Source organism: Thamnophis sirtalis, unplaced genomic scaffold (assembly GCF_051295495.1).
Source record: "Thamnophis sirtalis isolate CommonGarterSnake01/CBP01778 unplaced genomic scaffold, rThaSir2_p1.2 scaffold_5, whole genome shotgun sequence".
NCBI lineage: Eukaryota > Metazoa > Chordata > Lepidosauria > Squamata > Natricidae > Thamnophis > Thamnophis sirtalis.
The window spans coordinates 114,947,462-114,969,410 of record NW_028261385.1 but is presented as its reverse complement, the minus strand read 5'-3'; the positions used below and the strand labels follow the sequence as shown (position 1 = coordinate 114,969,410).

General features: G+C 37.8%; 1 protein-coding gene across 1 annotated transcript in view; it reads left to right on the top strand.

The window, feature by feature from the left end:
- LOC148045586 (uncharacterized) overlaps positions 1 to 21,506 on the top strand; it is a 24,359-nt gene extending 2,853 nt beyond the window's left edge. Inside the window, exons 2-12 of the mRNA XM_087717039.1 lie at positions 1,835 to 2,020; positions 2,386 to 2,519; positions 4,882 to 4,954; positions 5,928 to 5,999; positions 6,195 to 6,323; positions 7,096 to 7,194; positions 7,944 to 8,156; positions 12,616 to 12,793; positions 14,089 to 14,203; positions 18,604 to 18,776; positions 20,341 to 21,506. Of these exons, the coding sequence (XP_087573165.1) occupies positions 1,835 to 2,020; positions 2,386 to 2,519; positions 4,882 to 4,954; positions 5,928 to 5,999; positions 6,195 to 6,323; positions 7,096 to 7,194; positions 7,944 to 8,156; positions 12,616 to 12,793; positions 14,089 to 14,203; positions 18,604 to 18,776; positions 20,341 to 20,422 (1,454 nt within the window). The 3' untranslated portion in view covers positions 20,423 to 21,506. The remainder of the gene's footprint in view (positions 1 to 1,834; positions 2,021 to 2,385; positions 2,520 to 4,881; positions 4,955 to 5,927; positions 6,000 to 6,194; positions 6,324 to 7,095; positions 7,195 to 7,943; positions 8,157 to 12,615; positions 12,794 to 14,088; positions 14,204 to 18,603; positions 18,777 to 20,340) is intronic.
- Positions 21,507 to 21,949: the final 443 nt, after the last annotated feature.

Sequence of the window (21,949 nt, the reverse complement as noted above, 5' to 3'; positions counted from 1 at the left end):
CAGACTTGTCACTGGAAGGCAAAATCATGAAACTGCATCTCACTTACTTTGGCCATGACAAGTGGGAAATTCACTGGCAAAAGCAATTATTTTTCCCCTGTTCATAACATTTTATTAAATTATAGAATAATTATGTTTTGAAGAGTTAGTGGTAAAAGGAAACCAGGCTGTCAAAGAACATGGCTGGACACCAGCCAGAGCATAGAAAAACTGGAAGAAGTGTAGTGCAAGATTGGAAGACATGGAGAGACTTGGCCCATAGAATCACCAAGAATCGGACATGACTGGATGGATCTCTTCATCCTCATCCATCTTGGTAGAAAGACATTTTGTTCATTGAAAAATAGATTATAGGAAGATAAATCCTCCACATCTTTGTTTTCTTTCCATATCCATTTTTCTAAAGTAAATTCCCAGATGCTCCACTTCAAATTTAATTCTGCCAGTACCAGTTTTTCTTTCCATAGCTTAAAGCACTTGTCAAATTAAACTATTTATCTTGGAGAGTTTTTCCTTAGGAAAATTAACAGTCATACCAGCCAGCAATCTCAAGTCGTAATTCTCTCTTTAGCTGCACCATTATTATTATTATACAATTGTATCACAGCGGCCAGTTGTTTCACCGGATTTGGCATTGGTTACTAGTCGGGCCCCACCCAGGGGCCTAGGACGTCGTAACGTATTTTCGTAATATGCGTGCAGATCCAAGCAGTGCGGCTTTTTGCATTTGACTGATGGTGATTTTGTCAATTTTTAACTGTTTTAAATGTAATTCCAGTGCTTTTGGAATAGCACCCAGTGTGCCAATTACCACTGGAATTACCACTGCTGGTGTGTGCAATAGTCATTGAATTTCAATTTTTAAGTCCTGGTATCTTGCGATTTTTTCATGTTCCTTCTCGGCGACCCTGCTATCACCTGGTATTGCGATGTCTATGATTGTGACCTTATTTTTCTCAACCAGTGTGATGTCTGGTGTATTATGCGCCAGTATTTTGTCGGTTTGTATACGGAAATCCCACAAGATCTTGACCATCTGATTTTCGGTGACTTTTTCAGGCTGATGTTCCCACCAGTTTGTTGCTGTTTTAATATTATAATTTTTGCACAAATTCCAATGGATCATTTGTGCTACTGAATTGTGCCGCAATTTATAATCAGTCTGCATGATTTTTTTACAGCAGCTGAGTATGTGATCAAGTGTTTCATCAGCTTCTTTGCAAAGTCTGCATTTGGCATCATCAGAGGATTTTTCGATTTTGGCCTTAATGGCATTTGTGCGGATAGCTTGTTCTTGCACAGCCAGGATTAGTGACTCCGCAACGGCGGAGTTTTTATTATTATTATTATTATTATTATTATTATTATTATTATTATTATTAGTGTTATTAGTGTTATTAGTGTTATTAGTGTTATTAGTGTTATTAGTGTTATTAGTGTTATTAGTGTTATTAGTATTATTAGTATTATTAGTATTATTAGTATTATTAGTATTATTAGTATTATTAGTATTATTAGTATTATTAGTATTGTTGTTATTATTATTGTTGTTATTATTATTATTATTATTATTATTATTATTATTATTATTATTTTATTCCAAATAGACTTAGACCAGAATCAGTTCAGCCTTCAACAGAGTTGAAAGTTTAAATGAGAAATTAACCTTCTCTTCTCGTCACTTTTGAGCCCTATGAAATTATAATAATGCAATATCTTTGTTAGTCACTTGACTAAGTATGTGGATATTCTTCTTAGGGATCAACTTGGGTATTCAATGTTGTTGAACTCAGAATACCTCATTTAACCACAAAGCGGTTGTTTTCAATCTTAGGTCCTAAAGGAGATGTGGGCTCTCCAGGGAGTCCTGGGAGTTCAGGAGTTCCTGGCACAAAGGGAGACATTGGATTTGTTGGCCCACAAGGTCCCCCAGGCCAACCAGGCATTCCTGGGTTGCCAGGGAATATTGGAGAGGGCCCCAAGGGCGACCGGGGGCCCCAAGGGCAACCAGGGCTTCAAGGTAAGATATGGATCTGTTCTAGACAAACTAACCATCAATAAAATGACTGTTTTATGTTTAAGTAAGTTTGATTGAATGAATTTATAAATACTTTATAAATACTACCTTAAAAATGCTCTCTTACAGAAGTAGCAGGATTTTTTGTAATTGTCACAATGAAGCCATAACTTATTTCTCTATTATAGCATTTTTGTGTACTACAAATTTGTGAATATTAGATAAATCAATGATCAGAGCCCATATGTCTGAAACCTTATTATTTATTAACCCCAAGTACAGTCTTTGTTTTAAAGAGGGCAATAACAAGCCATGTTTTCTTGCAAAATAAATCTGGTCAAGAAATACTTTCCCCCTGTTTACTTTAGGACTTCCTGGGCCTCAAGGATTTCCAGGAGTTTCAGGATTACCAGGAGAAAAAGGAGAAAAGGGAAGTCAAGGTTGGCCAGGGCAATCTGGGCAACCTGGACCCAAAGGTGACCTGGGAGTTCAAGGAATCCCTGTAAGTTAATATTACAGCCATGACTGATTGCCCTACAATTGTTACACATAACAGCATACTAGCACAAGGAGCTCATTATTTTCAGTCAATGGATTTTTTTCTAAGAGCAAGGCACTCTGAATCAGGCAGTTAATACTTAAACATACAGTATATTTTACCAAACCCTAAACTTCCCATGGAATGGTGACCTCACATGTGCATATAACATAAACAAAACCTAGGATGAGATGGAACCATGTGGCAAGACTTTTGTTGCTTGTCCCTTGTTGTGGAACAGTTCCACTTTATCACTGACTGAAAGGGCTTTCATATGGAGGATCACAAATAGCTCTAAGGGTTATTCTCACCCACTGCTTGCTTTGACCTGAAGGACAGACAGACCATATATTCTCTTCCTTTCTTTGCCTTAATCTTAACCAAGCCAGAGCTTTCATCCATGATCGAAGGAGCTTGGTAAAATGAAGAATCTGAGCACTTCAAGAGCAGATGTTCATACATTTATCAAAGTACATACAACAATTAAATTAATCTTGCAGCTTTCATATAAAGGAAAACAAATTTGAACGTTTACATAAAAACATTGAGGCGGTCCTTCCATAGGAGCAGGCAAGCCACTCCCTGGTCTTTGAAAGAATATTATCACTAGAAGAGAAAGCTCTGACTTAGCCCAAATCTTTTTATCAACTATTGGAAAGGCAACATTTCCTTACAGAGAAACTAATGGATCACAATCAGTGTACTATTACGGATACACCTGTGGTTTCATTTACTTTATTGGGAAGGGGGAACAAAACCTCACCAACATGTCAGCAGGCAACAAAGTGCTTTATACTTCCAACAGTTTCATTCTGAGTCTCAAAAACTCATTTTGTCTTTGCTAAAGTCAAATACCTCTGAGTGAAAAATCTCAGATCTCTTTATTTGTGGCTCTTCCTGCAGCTTTCCTCACTTATTCACAAAATGGTCTATAATCATTATAGTTAATGTTCCGAATGAGGAACTAAAGGCTCATACCAGTGGCCCTGTTTGCTGGACTCTGCAAATTGGTCACCTTTGGTCACCTTTGCTTCTGCTGCATCTTCCTTTTGCAAGCAGATACACTTAATTAAATCAATTTCCTCATTTTAGCAAGTGATTGCCCAGTGATAGAATTACATTTGGATATCCAATTTGATGTTAGGTTCTTCCAATGAAGGAGAAAGAAGATTGGTGTTGCCTTCCCCTCAGTGAATGAAGTGTTTGTAACTCACTTCTTAACAGCCAGTTTGCTTGGCAGAGAGAGTTAAGACTCAGAGTTAAGACTTCTAAACTACAATGCTCTGTAGGATTTGCAGCCTTATTCTTCTTCCAGCAGAGCGTATTATTAGCTACATCATACATTTAGTTAAGGATCAAGCAGCATTTCCTTCTATCTTTTTCAAAATGGGATGACAGTTTAAGACTCCCTGTTTAGTTAAAAACACCTTCGGGGGAAAAGGGCGGCATATAAATGTAATAAACTGAACTAAACTGAACTGAACCTATAACTTCCTTAAAATGGAGAAATTTTTCAATTTTCAGCTACTTGGCAGATTTGGTGGGAGACGTCATGCTGTTTCTTCCTTTTACCCATCTTATTTTAAGTGTTGATCCCATAGACAAGAATAACAGTTAATAAATAAAAAGGTAAAAGGGATGAAACACACACACACACACACACACACACACACCAAGGAAAAGAAAAAAAATAAAGCATTAAAAAGTGAAGAACATCAGGGAACTTAGATTCAGAGCTGCTCATCCATCATCATCATAAACTCAAAATTTAAGTTCAAGTTTAATTATTAACTTCAATTTTCAGTTTTGGCTACCTGGATATGGCAGGTACTGTACTCCAAAATCCCCATAGAAATCCCTCACACTGTGCTTTCCAGTTAATTAAGCAGAGTGATAATATGCCTTCCAAATAGCACATATGTATTTTTCTTTGCTGGTCGATCTTAGAAATAGATAAGTTTCTTCCAATCAGGGAGTACAAGAGGACAATTTCAAGAAACATACCAATCACAATACAGTAGAATAAAAATCCATATAGGAATACTCCTGATCTGCAAAGCTGGATTTTAAGGGATCTAGATCCTGTCACCTTGCATAATATCTGAAGCAGTGCGGAATGTTCTAATTTCTTTTTGTCTAATTTTTTTAAAGCCTCCTGTGTTCTCATTCCCTCTGGTTTTAATTCTTCGGATATGAAGAATTCTCATTTTCTCTCTGATTTTGAAGGATTGCATTGAGTTGCATGATATTATTTTAAGAAATTAGCCATTCTTCTGTCAAACTGCTTAAGCACCAAAACTGAGGGTTCTTCTTTTGTCTTATCCAGGGCAGTCCTGGTTTCCCTGGAACTACTGGTCAAAAAGGTGACATGGGACCTCCTGGAATTCCGGGTCCCCAAGGTATGAGAAAAAAATACTCATTCTGCTCTGATATTGTACCACACGAAGAAGAAATACTGTTCCTATTGCTAATATTGCATTTCTGATTCATTTGAACGGGAAACTGGCTTCAACTTCACCAGAAATAGCCAGCACTATTCCAATCACATTGGAAGTATCCCAAGCTTGAAGCAGTTTAAAACAGGACCCTTTGAAGCAGGGATAGCGTCAAATTTTTTAGCAAGGGTGGGCGTGGCCATGGTGGGTATGGCCTAGTCAGCTTCCTGCATCATGGGGAGAGGGTGTTTTTGCCCTCCTTGGGCTCCGGAGGCCCTTCCCAAACTTCCAGTAGGCCCATTTTTCACCCTCCCCAAGCCTCCATGTGCGCCCTGCACTTACCTGCATCCAAAACGGGCTACATGGAGATTCCAGGGAAGGGAGGGGTGGGCAGGGCCATCCAGGAGTGGGATTTGGGGGTTCTCCGAACTGCACAGAATCTTAACCAGAGGTTCTCCCAAACCACTGCAAACCCCCAGCAGCCCACCCCTGCTTTCAAGCTTTGAACACTGACACAACCACAGCCAGAACACGTGCAGTACAGGCAGGACAAAGGGAAGAACATTTCAAAGTTGGAAGAATTTAAATCTGCTTAGTTGAAGTCATGATATATTTGAAATCTATCTACTAAGACAAATGGAGCAATTGTGGCTGTGAGGGATAAGATGCCACATACTGTTTCTCGGTCCTTCGTCTCATTAGTTGTGTTTGTGAGGGGGAGTTTTATCCTTTTACCTTAAACAAATAAGAAGGAAACTGATGATGAAAGGATGAAAAATAATGAATACTGTATATAAAAGTGAATAAAAAAAGTCAAGAAATATTGGATAATAAGGATAAAATCAATGGGGCCATTGGGTATGTTGGAATGAGGAATTTAAAAATAGATAAAGGAAGAGTTTCCCTTGGTAACAATGAAGATTTCCTTTATTTCCAGGTCTAAAAGGTTCTTCTGGTTTTTTGGGATCCAAGGGAGTACAAGGTGACCAAGGGTTTCCTGGAAATAAAGGTTCGTGTTGGCATTTTTTATTTCAGATTTGATTATTTTGAAAAGAATTGTTGAGAAAGAGTCGAAATAACTTGGTGAAATCCATCCAATCTCTTTTTTACATTTAAAGTCCCGTAGAAGGTGTCCTTCTGATCCTTTTATTTCCTGGCTTCTGTGGATGTTGGCTTACTGTGCTTCTTGCTTTATCCCTGCCAGGTCTGCCAGGCCCACCAGGTCCTCCAGGCCCTTTTCAACTTCTGAAAGGTGAACCAGGCCTACCTGGCACTCCAGGCCCTGCTGGCCCCAAAGGAATTCCTGGTTTTCCAGGACCAAAAGGACAACAAGGTAAAAGGATGAGATCACTTCTTGAAGTAATTGGGAAGACTACCTCTTGCTTTGCCAAGATGCCTTATATGTCTTATATGCACTAAATCCAGAGACTGTTAATGGGCTTTGCAAATTGGACAGCTGCTTTAATACAACAGGACAAAGTTATATTTTTTGTGGTAAATGTGGGCCTCTTGTGCTTCTGTGATTTTTCCCAGTGGAGGCTCTACTATCACTAGCGACCTAGAACTAAAGAGAAATATCCTAACAGTGAGAACGATTTATTATTGGAACGGCTTGCCTTTAGATGTTGTGGGTGCACCATCACTGAAAACCTTTAAGAAGAGTCTGGATAGCCACTTGTTTGGAATCATGTAGGACCGTGTTGTCAAACCTATGGCACATGGAGCCATATTTGCTGGCACGGCAGCCTTCAGCTCCGGCACACATGTGCGTGCCAGCCAGCTGATTTTCAGCTTTCTGGAGGGCTGGGGAGGCCCTCCAGAGCCTGGGGAGGGCAAAAACTCCCCCCTTTGCAAGAGGGTTTGCGTGCGCACACACGGGGAGTCACGTGCGCATGTTCAGGTGGGGGCACACAATTTTGGCACAACTTTAGAAAAAGGTTAGCCATCACTGATATAGAGTCTCCTACTTGAGCATGGAGTTGGATCAGAAGACTTCCAAGGCCCCTTCCAACTTCGTTACTCTATATTCTTTTATTCATCATCATCCCTATTTTTCGTGACTTGAATTCTATAAGTGAATTGTGACTGCATTTTCATTTCAATAGGTGTAACAGGACCATCGGGTTTGACTGGCCCCCCAGGAATACAGGGAATTGACGGCACACCTGGTCAGAAAGGAGATAAGGGCCCTGTGGGTCCTACAGGCAAGTCTGATCATATTGCTGGAGCCAGCTTAATAGCCTCATAGTAAATTCAGCAAAGGGCATTTTAAGATGATAAGCTTGAGAGAAAGATCAATTTTCAGGAGAAAAACAATTGTTAAGAAATTGGTGAGGTGGTTTGTCTTTAAACCATATTAGTCTTTGGCTCTGAGAGTGACTATTCTCCCCCACCGCACCTCCAACACAAAATAAATATACCATTTGAATCCTAAACAAATTTATTCTGAAGCTCTGACTTTGTAGAAGGGGACCTTGAGCTTGGAAGCAACCCAGGCAAAGAAGCCAGAATGCCTGCAAATGTGCTCAGAGGTTTTGGCTATGTGGAAGATGTGGGATGGCTAAAGCAGAACCAAGACTGCAAAAAATGGCAAAGATTGAGCTGTACTTGAACATAATTCCATATAATAAAAGTTTGGGTAGAGGCTCTTTTGGCTTCATCTCCAGGAGTATCATCTTACCAAATGAATGCAATGAAGTAAAGCTTTAACTCTGGGGTCCAGGTCTGTTCTCCATCTTTGAAATTAAAGAAATCCTTTATTCTGTTTAAACACATTCTGATTTGCATCAGATCATATTCCAAAATAAAATTGAGAATTTATAAAATTAGAGATTTGTAGCAATTATAAAATATACGAGGACTTTCATAATAACTAAAATCAAATCATGTCATTCAAGTTAGAGATACAGCTCTCTTTTCACAATGTCAGTGCTCTTATCATTGTTTCTGGTAGGTCCGAGAGGCTATCCTGGTCCCCCTGGTCCTGAAGGCATGCCAGGGGTGATGGGTCCACCGGGCAGACCCTCTATGGCTCATGGTTTCCTCGTGACCAGGCACAGCCAAACCACAGAGGACCCCTCCTGTCCATTTGGGACAAGAGTCATGTTCTATGGATATTCTTTGCTTTATGTACAAGGCAATCAACGGGCCCATGGTCAGGACTTAGGTAAGCAAGCACAGAAGGAATCCTATAAAATGAGTATTTGTTATATTAATCAATTTTACATTTAAAAAGGGCAGCATTTTATGCTAAGTTTTTATGTTCATCAATTGTTTCATAAGGATGGCAGAGAAATCGATCTGGTTCATATATTTCCATAAACTTACTCAATTCTGCATATAATCTGAATGAAACAAATGTAAAAGTATATTTGTGAACATCATTTTCAAACTCTTGTAATATGTACATGTGTATATCAATGAAAATTATTTTCAAAAGCATGTATGAAAAAGAAATAGCATAAAAGGACATTGTACGCGGGAAACTGCATATAAAAACAGTTCAGGCTTGGAAAAGTCAATCTTTGCATAGACTTTTTTTAAAATGGAAACTGATGCAAAAATAGTCGGAAACAAACTGATGGTCAGCAAAATTGGAAAGTGACACACAGTCCCCCATGTGGGACAAGTGATAGCATCGAGCCTCAGAGTCAGGCAGGTGCTCTGACAGTATCTTGAGTAATACAAGGAAGTGTTCAAGGCACATATGCCTCGCAAAGCTGAGCAAAGTTTATTTTTCAGGTCATCTGAAATAAGGATGTTTCTTGAGGGTAGTGATGTTTCTGAATCTATGTCAGGTTCAGATATTTTTATTTTTAATTAGACTTTATGCACCTTTATGGAAGCTCTCTTCAACTTACGGCTATAGCTCAACACAGCATTCTATTTTGGCCATGTGGCCATTTCCCCTCCACCTCTAACTCTTGGTGGTGTTTACAAGTAACACTCGACTTATGACCACAATTGAGCCCAAAATTTATGTTGTTAAGTGAGACCTTTGTTAAGTGAGTTTTGCCCAGTTTTACAATCTTTCTTGCCACAGTTGTTAAGTGAATCACTGCAGTTGATAAATTAGTAACTCTGTTATTAAGTAATCTGACTTCCCCATTGACTTTGCTGGTCAGAGGTTCACAAAAGGGGGTCATATGGCCTTGGGACACTGCAACCATCATAAGCATGAACCAGTTGTCAAGCATCCAAATGTAAATCACATGATCATGGGGATGCTGCATGTGAAAAACTACATGTTTTATTCATTTAACTGTGAAAAACTGTCATAAGTCACTTTTTCCAGTGAGGTTGTAACTTTGAATGGTTACTAAATGAATGGTAAGTCGAGGACTACTTGTATTTTACTCAGATAATGTACGGAGACCAAATCTATCCTTCATTATACATTTTACTACACTCTGAACTTTTCTTTCTGCCCTTCTCTCCAAACATCCCTTATCCTCAGAAACATGATTGCAGCTACTGAATGTTCAGAGAAGTCTCTTTGAGAACTCTTGATGCTCTCTGAGCTTGCTTGTTTTCTTGCAGACGTTTCATTACCCATACTAGGTAACATCATCAGTGCTAGTTCTATTTCAAAAGGCCATATGAGTTTAGAAAGAATAAATACATCTGGGCAAAATAGTTTCTAACTCCATTTCCTCAAGGTGCTGCATTCTTTTTTTTATAATTTTTTTTATTTTTAATTTTCAAAACAAACATCCTTCTTTATATGCTATCAGTTGGTTACAAAAAGACTTTCGTGCAACTCTTCCACAATCAACAAACATAATTCATATTAACTCAAATATTTTAACTCAGATATTTATACATATTACCATCATCATATCTCCATTTTCATTTGACTATAATTGTTTAAACATCCTTCATCATAAAATATACCAAGATTTAATACATAACCACATACTGGCCTTTCATTTACTATTTCTAAAATCCTCCATTGACACTGAATCCTTATGTCCTATTCTAGCTAAACATCCATAATACTTAATAACAAAATTTTCTAATCCTCCTTTCCAAATCACTGTTTACAATTTACATCCAGTTTGCTTATGTTATACCCATATCTATATGTACATTGTTATCCTTATCCCTCCTTTATTTAACTATTGTCAGCTTTCCAAATACCATGTAGAATCAAATCAGAATCGAAGGCAAAACTATGTTTAAAGTTCCAATTTAATGAAGCAGGCATGTTGGCACATAGCTGTGGGGATTCCAACTCTGGAAGTTACATCAGAATCCCACCCAGTTAAAAGTTCATGATCTTGTCCCTACACCCACAGTCCATCACATGGTCCAATCTCCTTCTTCCATGCTGGTGTCCATGCCCAGCTTCTTCCGGTCAGGTGTGAAAGTGTGGAGACAAAGGATGACCTTGGCTTCTAGCAAAGAATGAAAACAATACATTCCAAAATCCTACTCCTTCTAATCCCCCCTCCCATTGACTATACTTAAAGAAACAGCATAATGAAATTAGAGAAAGTGTGGCAGGCCAAAATTCTAAAAGGAATATAAATGCAGGCCTGACAACTATATCCTGTATCATAACATTTCCCCCCTAATAATCAAAGCTTTAACCGTATCTAATTTAGTTCTTTTTTAAAAAAATAACCTTTATATATAATCCAAAGGCATTTCTAATCTTCCTTTCATGGGTACCATTCAATATTTGTATCCAATTATTACTCATCATGACACTACACATTGTATACAATAGTAACATTATCAATTATTTATTTGACTATATCTATTGTCACTAAATTCACTAAGTTTAACTAGTTTTAAATTATACTCTTCCATCTATTAACCTCTATCTTTCCAGTAGCAAAAGTCTCATATCTTCTGCCATTTGTGGTGTCAATCCTCTAATCATCTCCTTAATCAACTTTGTATGGACTCCTCTTAGCAACTCCTTGCTTATAAAATCTCTCATGTAATCTTGATGCCCTTCTTCTGTTTCCTTAATCATCTTATCTTTGATTGTCAGTGGTGTTATCAATGATACTGCTAATAAAATTTCTTTCTTTAATTCCATAAATTCTTTTGTTTTTTCTTCTTCTGTATCTTGCCATCTGGGATAAATTTCCCCTCCATTTAGTTCCTCTTTCAGTATTCCACCCTTTCCATTTTCAGAGGCAAACCAATCACCATAAATATCAGCAAATTTAATTTCTTTATATTCATTTTCCATTTCAATTTTTTGGGATTTAACCATCACGTTTTCCACTTGATAAACATCCTCAACTTCTTCATCATATTTTGCTGTTAGATGCTCTAAATCTTCCAGCTTCTCTATCCTCTCATATGTATTTGATAGTTTCTGTATTTCTGAGAATATCTTTTGCAGACTTAAGATTTCTTTCTGCTGATGAAATTGTGCCATTATCTCCAACTAACAAACACAGCTAACATATCGGCTGCGGTATCGGAGCATCGCGACCGCACATCCGTATTGTCGCAACATTGGCTCCTCCCAAGGTGTTGCATTCTTGAAACCTATCAGCCTCTTAATAAGCAGAGCAAAATGCTTCTTATTTGCTTAGATTTATTTCAAAACAAATTTTCTATTTGAGATATTCACAGAGGAGCCACTAAGGTAGTGATGGTGAACCTTTTTGGCACTGAATGCCGAAAAGGGAGTGAGCGCTTATCAGGGATGTGCTGCAGAAGAGAAGTGGGCATGCGCATGCCGGGAAATGAACTTCCGGTTTCTGGCACGTGCATGTGCATCAGCCAGCTTGTCTTCCAGTTAGTGGCATGCATGCACGTGAGATGGTCATCTGGCCAGTGTGCATATGCACAAAAATGGAAACTGGAAGACCAGCTCTTCTTGTTTCTGGAATTGCCGAATGCACAAAAAACAGCTCATCGTTGCGTGCACATGTGCGCCAGAAACCTGAAAGAGGAATAGGTGATGCCCTGCCTGCCAACCAACATGGCTCCATGTGCCACTTTGGACCTGTGTGCCATATGTTCGTCATCACGGCAATAAGGCTTCAAGGCATACTTTTTGAAAGTATCGTAACATTGATAAGTTCCCCACTGTCTTTGGAGGAACCAGATCCCTTTTTTAAAAACATTTTTATTTTATTTTTACTAAACAAACAACACACACAAAAATAACCATCTTACATTACTTCTTGTAGAAAGTGTGTCAATTGGTTACAATTAGCTTTCGTGCATCTCTGGAACCAGATCCCTTTATTCTTCTCTGTCCCTGTGAATGTCATTGCTTTTCTGTATACAGCAAAGAATAGCGTTTGTGTGACTTTGCTCACTTTTTACTCTGCAGAAGAAGAAAAATTCTGAAGTCTTTTTACACTTTGACTCTCCAACAAAGTTGAAAGAAATAATCCTAGCAGATACCAGGCCACATCAATAACATTATACCTGCTATGCAAACATCAACAGGACACAAACCCACAGAGTGTAGATTAGCCATTTCTATTGCTACAGCTTGAGAAAATGGATGCATTCAGCCCTGCCACAACCACTACATGAAGAGCATTTCTTGTTTAGCCCTTCCATATACTACAGTTGTCCCTTTCTACATATCTCGGTGTTACATAGAATGAATGATGGGGATTAACCTGTCACTTTTGGTTTTTCAGGCTCTGCTGGAAGCTGTCTACGTAAATTCAGCACAATGCCTTTCCTATTCTGCAACATTAACAATGTCTGCAATTTTGCTTCAAGAAACGATTATTCTTATTGGTTGTCAACTCCTGAGCCCATGCCAATGAGCATGGCTCCTCTAACAGGAGACAGCATCAGGCCTTTCATTAGCAGGTAGGCACCAGAGTCACCTGAGGAATTTCTGGCAGATCCAGGTGTCAAAAAACCTGATCCCCAACTAATATGAAGATCAGATTGGCAGATTTTGCATTTCTTCCACTATTGGGACCATCACAAATAGACAGTTCAAAAGCTTCATGTGTTTAAAATTCTTGGACAATATTTGCAGTTGTTGTTGAAGATGGAATTCTATCTCTTGATGAGTGGGAATTCATTTTCCATAAGATGATACTTCCATAAGAAGATCCGTCTTTTATTCCTAAAAAAACCTCCTTGACTTATGACCACTGGCTTTTAAGTGAGTTTTGCCCCATTTTATGATCTTCCTTACCACTGCTGGTAAGTGAATCATTGCAGTTGTTAATTATATGGTTGTTAAATGAATCTGGTTTCCCCATTGACTTTGCTTGTCAGAAGGTCGCAAAAGTATTCACATGTTCCTGAGACACGGCAACTGTCATAAATACATGCCAGTTGCTAAGAGTTGGAATTTTGATCATGTGACCACAGGATACTGCAATAATTGTCAGTGTGAAAAACAGCCATAAGTCCCTTTTTAGACCTGTTGTAACTTTGATCATTAAACAAATGGTTGTAAGTAGAGGACTACCTGCATTTATTTAAGGTCATAGCCCTAATAGTCCTTTGGTCTGAAAACTGTCTCTACAGAGGAACAGAACAAACTTTTACCTTGCTCTTTTTCATATGAGAAATTCTATTGAAACTTTATTTGCTTTCCTCCTTTCCCGGAGAATTTTCCTCATTTTTTTTCTTTTGGAAAAATGTTTGTCCATCAAAAATTTCAGGGAGTTGTTACTTTGCCTGCAGTCTGGACCATTAAGGACAAGCATTCCATTTCTTCTTCACCCTTCTATAACACTTAATTCCTTAAAGAAATGTATAGCTATTTAGATCTAATTTGGCATCACTTTTAAATATTGCAGATGTATTTTTTTCCTTTTATGATAGCTGGTGGATGTTCCATTTTCTGAGGTCAGCTCCTAGTAACAATTACAAAAAATGGCTCATATTTTTTCTGCCCTGTATTTGCAGTATAATGGTTTACAATATTTCTCAAGATGCTTCATATTAAAGATTGTAAACTCATTGGTATACAACTTTCATACTGGATGGATCTGTGCTGTTGATACTAAGATGGGAAAGGATGAGCCAGACTGAACATACTGTGGCAGAGCTGCCCTTGCAATTGCTTGTTTGTAAGACTGGAGGTTCAGCTTTCAGTAGTCAGAAGGCCTAATCTTGTAACTCTTATGTCATCTCCTTCCTAGGTGTGCTGTGTGTGAGGCTCCTTCTATGGTGATAGCAGTCCACAGCCAAACAGTTCAAATCCCACCATGTCCAGAAGGCTGGAACTCTCTGTGGATCGGCTACTCCTTTGTGATGGTAATGGACACTGAGTTCCAGTTCACATCATAAAGCAAAAGCAGCTATGTTGATTTTTTTTTAAAGAACAAAATTCCAAACTCTATAACAATACTTCCATTAGTTCAGCTGTGGGTTTGCAAAGAACAGCAAGCTCTCTATTTTAAAGAGCTCTTCAATAGGGAAGAAAATCAAGCCATCAAGGAAAATTAAAAGTTAAGGGGTAGGGAAGGCAGGAGGTTGAAATCAAAGAAAGATTGTGGCCAGCATTTCAACCATTTCTGCTCCATCCCAGATTGCAGTTCTTAATTGAATGCTGGAAGGAGAAGAGAGACATTTGCAAATTCTAATGTTCCTGATCTGGAAAGGATTCAGAAACCATTGTGTGGCTCTTTTATATTTATGTCAGTTTTGGAAATGTGCTTAGACTTTTTTCTTTCTCTTATTGTTGTTTTCTGCAGTTACAGAAAACATTGTTTATATTGTTTTGAGATAAGGCTGATGTGACAAACCCTAGTGGGAAGGGAGACCGGCTAAGAAAAACAAAATATTAATAGAAAAAATAACTGATAAGGATTTTTCTTTAGGGTAATTAATAAGGTTTATTCTGTAAATATGTACAGTACCTTGCTTTAGGTTCTGAAGTCAGAGAACACAAATGCTTTCAAAGCTTATTATAAGATACAGAAGTTCAAATTATAATTGGTCCTCATATTTGGAAATATAACATCCAGATGTTAATGTCAAAACTATTTTCATTTTTCTGACTCTGATGGACAATTCATGAATAACATTGTTGGAACTAACAGGGTAGTTCTGTCTGATAAAGAAGCCACCCTTACTCCCCAGAGCTAGTGAGCAGAACAGCTGTAAGAATAAACCTTACTAATTACCCTAAAGAAAAATCCTTATCAAAGTTATTTTTCCATTAATGTTTTGTTTTGCTTAGTCGGTTTCCCTTCCCACCAGGGATTGTCACATCAGCCTTATCTCAAACCAACATAAACAATAATGTTTCTTCAGCCATCACTGTAATTGCAGAAAACAACAATAAGAGAAAGAAAAAAGTCCAAGCACATTTCCAAGACTAAGACATAAATATAAAAGAGCAACACAATGGTTTCTGAATCCTTTCCAGATCCAGGGCATTAGAGTTTGCAAATGTCTCTCCTCTCCTTTCATTTCTGTCAGACCAAATGTTCATCTCCTAGGAAATCCAAGATGGCTCACAAGCATCCTACAGCAGAAGCCAAACTAAGATTAAAACAGAAGAGAAGGCAAGGAACTTCTCCCCCTCACTGGGCTCAGGCTCACTGATTTAAAAGAAGAAAGAGCTTTTTGAAGACAAACATGAATTACATTGCCCTTGTCTTTTCCTTCAAAACTGTTTCTGAAAAGTGTTGCAAATATGCAAAGCTCTGCAGGTCTCACCAGGACAAAGCATACTTGAGATGGAAAACAATTAAGGTGCTTGGCAAGTTACTAAAGCAGTGTCTCTGAGTCATGGGTTTCCTAACTCCTTTGATGATTTATTATGTGCCACCAGCTCAGTGTTTACTTTGAGCAACCATGCAGATGGATCTCAGGAGGATCTGGCCCCAGGCTGGCCCTTCAGGTCTTCCAAAGATACAATCATTGCCACTGTAGTTGAGTCCATTTATCTTGCTGCTAGTGATCCTCTTCTCTTCCCTTCCAGCATTTTCAGCATTATGGACTTTTCAAGGAATCCCAATCCCTAGTAGTCTATTTTCCTGGATCATCTGACTAAATGTTAAAGTTTGAATAGGGAGTATTTTTCATAACATTCATATGTTACATTGATAACTTACAGGAATAGATTGTACCCCCAAGGTTATACATTTATGGTATTTTTCAAGGTTCAGTGCTAGATATTTGATAGCAACTCTTGCCTCTTCTGCCATCATTCAGCCTAAAGGAGAAGGAGTTCAAATTCAGAACACTGAATCTTCAAGACTAATAGCAAAAGACAGATATGTCCTTTAAAAATCCACCCAATTCTCCCTTGCCCACCAGCTAAGTGGTGAATTCATGGCTACTTATAATCATAACATCCTTTGAAATATCAGAAATTTGTCAGAACAATCTACTCTTTAGTGAAGTTCTGAAGCTCCCATGTCCCAAGTGATATTTTAATTTTTAATACCCCAAAGTAACTGAAATGCCAGGGTGATATTGATTTCACATTATGAACAAACATTTAGCAAAAGATGTTTCCAGATCAAAATTATGAAGTTTATCTGGTAGTCATCAGTAAAGAGGAGCTTCTGGCAATGCTAACTCTAATGGAAGAATAACTTTTCATCTAAATGAGAAAAAAACACTAATTACAAGAAAACATACAGTATTTCAGAAAACATATATGAAAACATATATCACTTGATTTGACTTCATTTCTCCAGATATTTATGTCAATTTACAATATTCTCTCATGGATGGAAAAACAAAACATCTATATTCCATAAAGATGGAATCTCACAACAATCTAGCTGACTGGTTCAGCTGTCAGACAATATAAAAATCAAAATAAGGATCCTGGATTTGTTTTCCCTGTAACAGAAAGCTAAAGTACCAATTTATGTCAGTGTTCCATGTCTGAAGTCCTTTGAGATACCTCATTGGCTTTGATACTCTTGGTTTCCAGAGCTCCTAGAATTAGCAAGGCAGAATTAATGAAGAATCCCAATCAGGAAGGAACTGCTAATCTAAGGATCCATTATACATTTTCTGCCAAGCCTTCTCCATCTCATAGTTTGGAGGCTGTATGGCAGAATTTAAGTTATTTAGCAGAGGCTCTGAAGAAATTGTTGCCTTCTTGGAAAGTTTCAAATAAAAGGATTTATGGCAGAATTTGGAAGGTCTTTTTGACTTGGTAATGATGTTTCCATCAGCAGTCTTGCTTTTCCATTACAATTTGGGAAGTTAGAATGATCCACTCTCCATGAGAAACATTTTTAAAGAAGATCCTGCCAGTTTGCTACAGCAGCAGATACCATTTCAAAATTGGGAAAAAGCCCTTTGAAATACTTAAAAAATAAAAATGTACAGCAAGAATTGTCCTACTATTCTCCCATTTGGTATATATCTTTTTTGGTCAATGGAAAGCAGGACAATATTTAAAATAAATGGATATCATTTGTCTATATTCCATCTAAAATTATATTTGGAATAAACACCAGCCATATTTTTCCTCCTTCCCTCCTAATTTTTTTCCCTAGAATTTAATAAACGTGTCCAGTAAAATGTTCTTTTAACTTCAGCAGCCTGCAACTACTTTATAAGTTTTGCTTCAGTAAAGTATTGCTTCAATTTTAGCAAGTTATGTCTATTCTTTTTCATGTTATATTTGGGTTTAATTTTAATATATCCTACAAGTTTCTCTCATGCTTGTTTCTACAGACATATAAGTGAGCTTCTCAGCCTTGTGTTTAAACATTTGGCATCAGTATCAAAACGTCTCAGCAGAAAAAAACAACAATCACTGTATTTTTCAATAATAAGCACTTCATTATGACAAACACTACGTCTTTGAATCAGTATTTCTGAACCTCAGCAACTTTAACATAGGTGGACTTCAACTCCCAGAACTCCCCAATCATCATGCTAAGATGCATGGAGTTGAACTGAGGTTCAGAAACTGATCTAGACATATTGAGAATAAAACATCCATCAATTCAATATAATCTTAGAAAGATATATGAGAGTTAGTTAGTACAACCAATTACATTTTATGGCATTTTCCTATGAGATCTTGACAAGATCCTTGTCTTCTTCAGCAAAATCTTTCTTCCTTAACTTTACTATGCACTGTATTTTAGTTCCTCAAATTCATAGATCTCAGAGCCAAGGCAATAAAATATTCCAGAAACTGACTGTTGTATTATGTTCAACTGTATTGTATGTGTTATGTACAATACTGTTGTATTATGTGTAAGTGTACAATATGTATGCCTAAGGACCATCTCATGTTTTTCTGGATTAATTTGTGTAAAGTAAAATTAATTGATGTTTTGTCATCACATTTTACTAATTTCATTTGGAGTCCACTACAATTATATGCTCAGTCCTGTTTAAGGTAACCTAAACATGATTCTAAGGGGTAGAAGTGTGTGTGTGTGTGTGTGTGTGTGTGTGTGTGTGTGTGTGTGTGTGTGTAGGACTGAAATATAAATCATTGATTAAAGTAGGATACTTTTTTCAGTACTCAATATTTAAAATAAATTTTAAAATATTAAACATTTTTGATTATGCAACCTATTTCAATTTACATTGATACAAATCAGTGCACTTCAGTTGACAGCCACAAAATTATAGCATACAAATATTTACTAGCGCTCCTGTAAAATAATGTGTAAAAAGAGGATTTGGCCATGTAATTTAATGCACTCCATATCTCTTAATAGCACACCAGTGCAGGGGCAGAAGGCTCCGGCCAAGCACTGGCCTCCCCGGGCTCCTGCCTTGAAGAGTTCCGCAGTGCACCCTTTGTTGAATGCCATGGAAAGGGCACCTGCAATTATTACGCCAATGCCTACAGCTTCTGGCTTGCCACAATTGAGAGGAATGAAATGTTCAAGTAAGTTGGAAACTTCTTTTGTTAGCTGCTCTAAGATAAGCATGTTTTTACTTATGTTCCATAGTAAACATACATTATGACTGGATGTGGTAAACTGCTTTGCAAGTATTATCTATTGTTGTTTGTTTCCTTATGTTTGTAACTCTCCCAGTAATAGCCAATTTTGAGTTGGACCACCAAGAGTGGTTTTAAGCACTGTAGGCAACGTTCCAGTAATTGAAAATCTGCTCTGTAAAACAATGTCTCCTCAATCTTTTCTGCTGTTTATTTCAGGACATATTATATATTGCAGGCTTCATTTGGCTACTGTTTCCACCTGCTTACCAAGAATATACAGAGCATAGGGGCTAATTTGAGCAAATTGACAGTCTAATTTCTACCAGCAAAATATCAGACCATCATGTTTGTAGGCAATTCCTATAACTTAGGATTTTGCTTTGCATCTGGGTTAAGGAACAAAGCTCATTTGATTTGTCCGTTCTGAAATTCCCAACTTCTTTGTATCAACTTGGAAAATCAACCAGAGTCACACTAGTGATATGAACAATAATATAAATCAAGTTAATTACAAATAGTCCTCTCTTACCAACCATTCATTCAGTGCCCATTTGAAGTTGTGACAATGCTGAATTATGACCAATTCTCAAAGTTCTGGCCATTGCAGCATCCCTATGATCGTGTGATTCGGATTTGGATATTTGGCACCAGCTTGCATTTAAAATGGTTTCAGCGTCCTGCAATAACATGAACAGCTTCCCACATGTAAATTCAATCAGGAAGTTGGCAGAAAATGTCACAAGTTGGTCTGGCATACATGCACTTGCGCTGCATTGTCCAACTGCTGGCACTCAATACTGTGGCATTTACACACCAGCCTTCCTACATTTGCAGTCTCTCATCCATATCTAGCCTTCCTAAATTTACACCATGTCCTCCACACCCTGACCTTCTTGTGTGCATGCCTTACCATCCACCTCAGTCTTCCTGCACTCACACATGCCATGCCATTCACCCCTGGCTTTCCTGTGCTTACGTGTGGCTTGCACAAGGCTTCCCCAGGCCTCCCTCAACTCATGTGTGACTTGGCTGGCCCTCCCAAGTTCTCCCCCATGGCATCCCCATTGCTTCTCATCTGATCCATGGGTTTTGTGTTTTGAGGTTATGAAAACAACTGGCACTACTGGGATTTTTGTTGCTAAATGATGCAGGCATGTGATGTCACACTTTAAGACTACATCGCTTAAGAGACAATAATCCCAGTCCCTAATGCTGTAGTATCCAAGGACTACATGTACATAAATGCCTATCTCAATGATAGCTGGATATAGGACTGTAGCCTGAGTCTGCCAAACTCAATATGGCCCCATTATGTACTGAAGGGCAAAAGTAAGCAATCACACTTTCTCCTAGTGATTTTGACTTCAATTCTTCTCAGCTCCAGGCAACTGGCCCATAGAAAGAGAGTGTGGAAATGATCATAGAATAAGTTTGGACTGGAACAACAAATCTCACCTTGCCATTGGCCTTTTCCTTGCTGATAGTGATTTTTGTTTTCAAATTTCAGGAAACCTACATCTTCCACACTGAAGGCCGGAGAACTGCACTCAAATATTAGCCGCTGCCAAGTTTGTATGAAAAGAACATAATGACTACCCTATTGTACCTAATTTCACAGTATGGTGCTATTTTGTTAACAGCAATGAAGCTTAGGCGTATATTCCTATGTACCTCATTGTTACCAGGTATAAAGCCATTAAGTGCCCTACAGGAAACTGCCTGACTGAATTCTCTTGGGTTTTTTTGGCTTTTATTTGCTGAAGATACAGTGGAGACAATGCTTCAAATGGCACTCTTGAAGAAACCTGATTTTTGTATGTCAGTGTGATGCACTGAAACCTGGCTCTAAATTCACAAGTGGGAGGAAGGATCCAGTTCTGGGAGTTCCACAACTCCACAATTCCCTTTTTTCCATATGTATGCTTTATATATATATGGGGTTCTATCATAGTTAGGATAACTGTTAGACAAATTACCCCACAGACCCAGGATTTCTGGACCCAAAATATTGTTGAAGAGCAATATGGCACAGCAACATACCAATTTCCTCTTGCATTGCATTCAAAGGACTGGATCAAAGAAAGCAGAGTTGTGGCTGAGGGATGGAAGGTTTCTGCTCTGTGGTACTACATGGCTCTTTCTAGTCTGCCTTCTTAGGGAAGTCATAGGGATGGACCAGTATGTGCGCAAACCCACTGGTGTTGAATATTTATATATTAGCCATTCTGCAAATGAAGCATTGAACGATCTTTAATTATAATGTATTTTTTCTCAATATCCACTCTCAGAGGAGCTATGAGAAATTATTAATTCTCCTAGATAGTGATCAAATTGGCTAGGAAAAAAACCCTAATCCACCACCAAGTGATTACTACAGTAATGTTCAGGCCTTCAGCAGCTTCTTTATGGATTTAATATTTTCAGAGTTTTAAAGCACTAATACACTGAATTACTTGATTTTAATATATATGACTTGGTGAATCTTTTAGTTAATAAACTCACATGCTTATATTGGGTTTCTATAAAAAATATGTTGATAATTCAAAAAAAATCATACATAAAACAGGTTGTATAAAAATTATATTAAAATACTTTTAAATATTGGCCCTCTTGCTAAATCTTACACAATGGACCTTTAAAAATTAGACATCTGTAATAAAATAATTTGTATAAAATGTTTTCAGAAATAAGTTTGTCGATTTTTGAGAAGCTGGTTATGTGGATTGATTGTTACTTTGATTCCAAATGAGCAGCCACTATCTTAGAATTGATATTTGCAATTGTTCCTGTTCTTATCCTAAACATTATTCATGTGGATAAAGTGTAACATATCCTTTTAAACTATTCAGAATTGCAGAGTAGAAATATAGCAAATATTATCTTGCAAGCATTTGAATGGAAATGCATATGAGTAATAAGCCAGAGCACTAATGTTTAAAAGTATATATACATAATTATACGGTACATGCATAGAATATCAGCATTGATGATACTTTCTCTGATACAACTGGAGTAAGGAATTATGCCTGTTGTTGTTGTTGTCAGCTATTCAATTGTGTCCGTCCAACCCTTGGTCACTCTATGGATCAACACTCTCCCTGCCACTCTATCTCGCA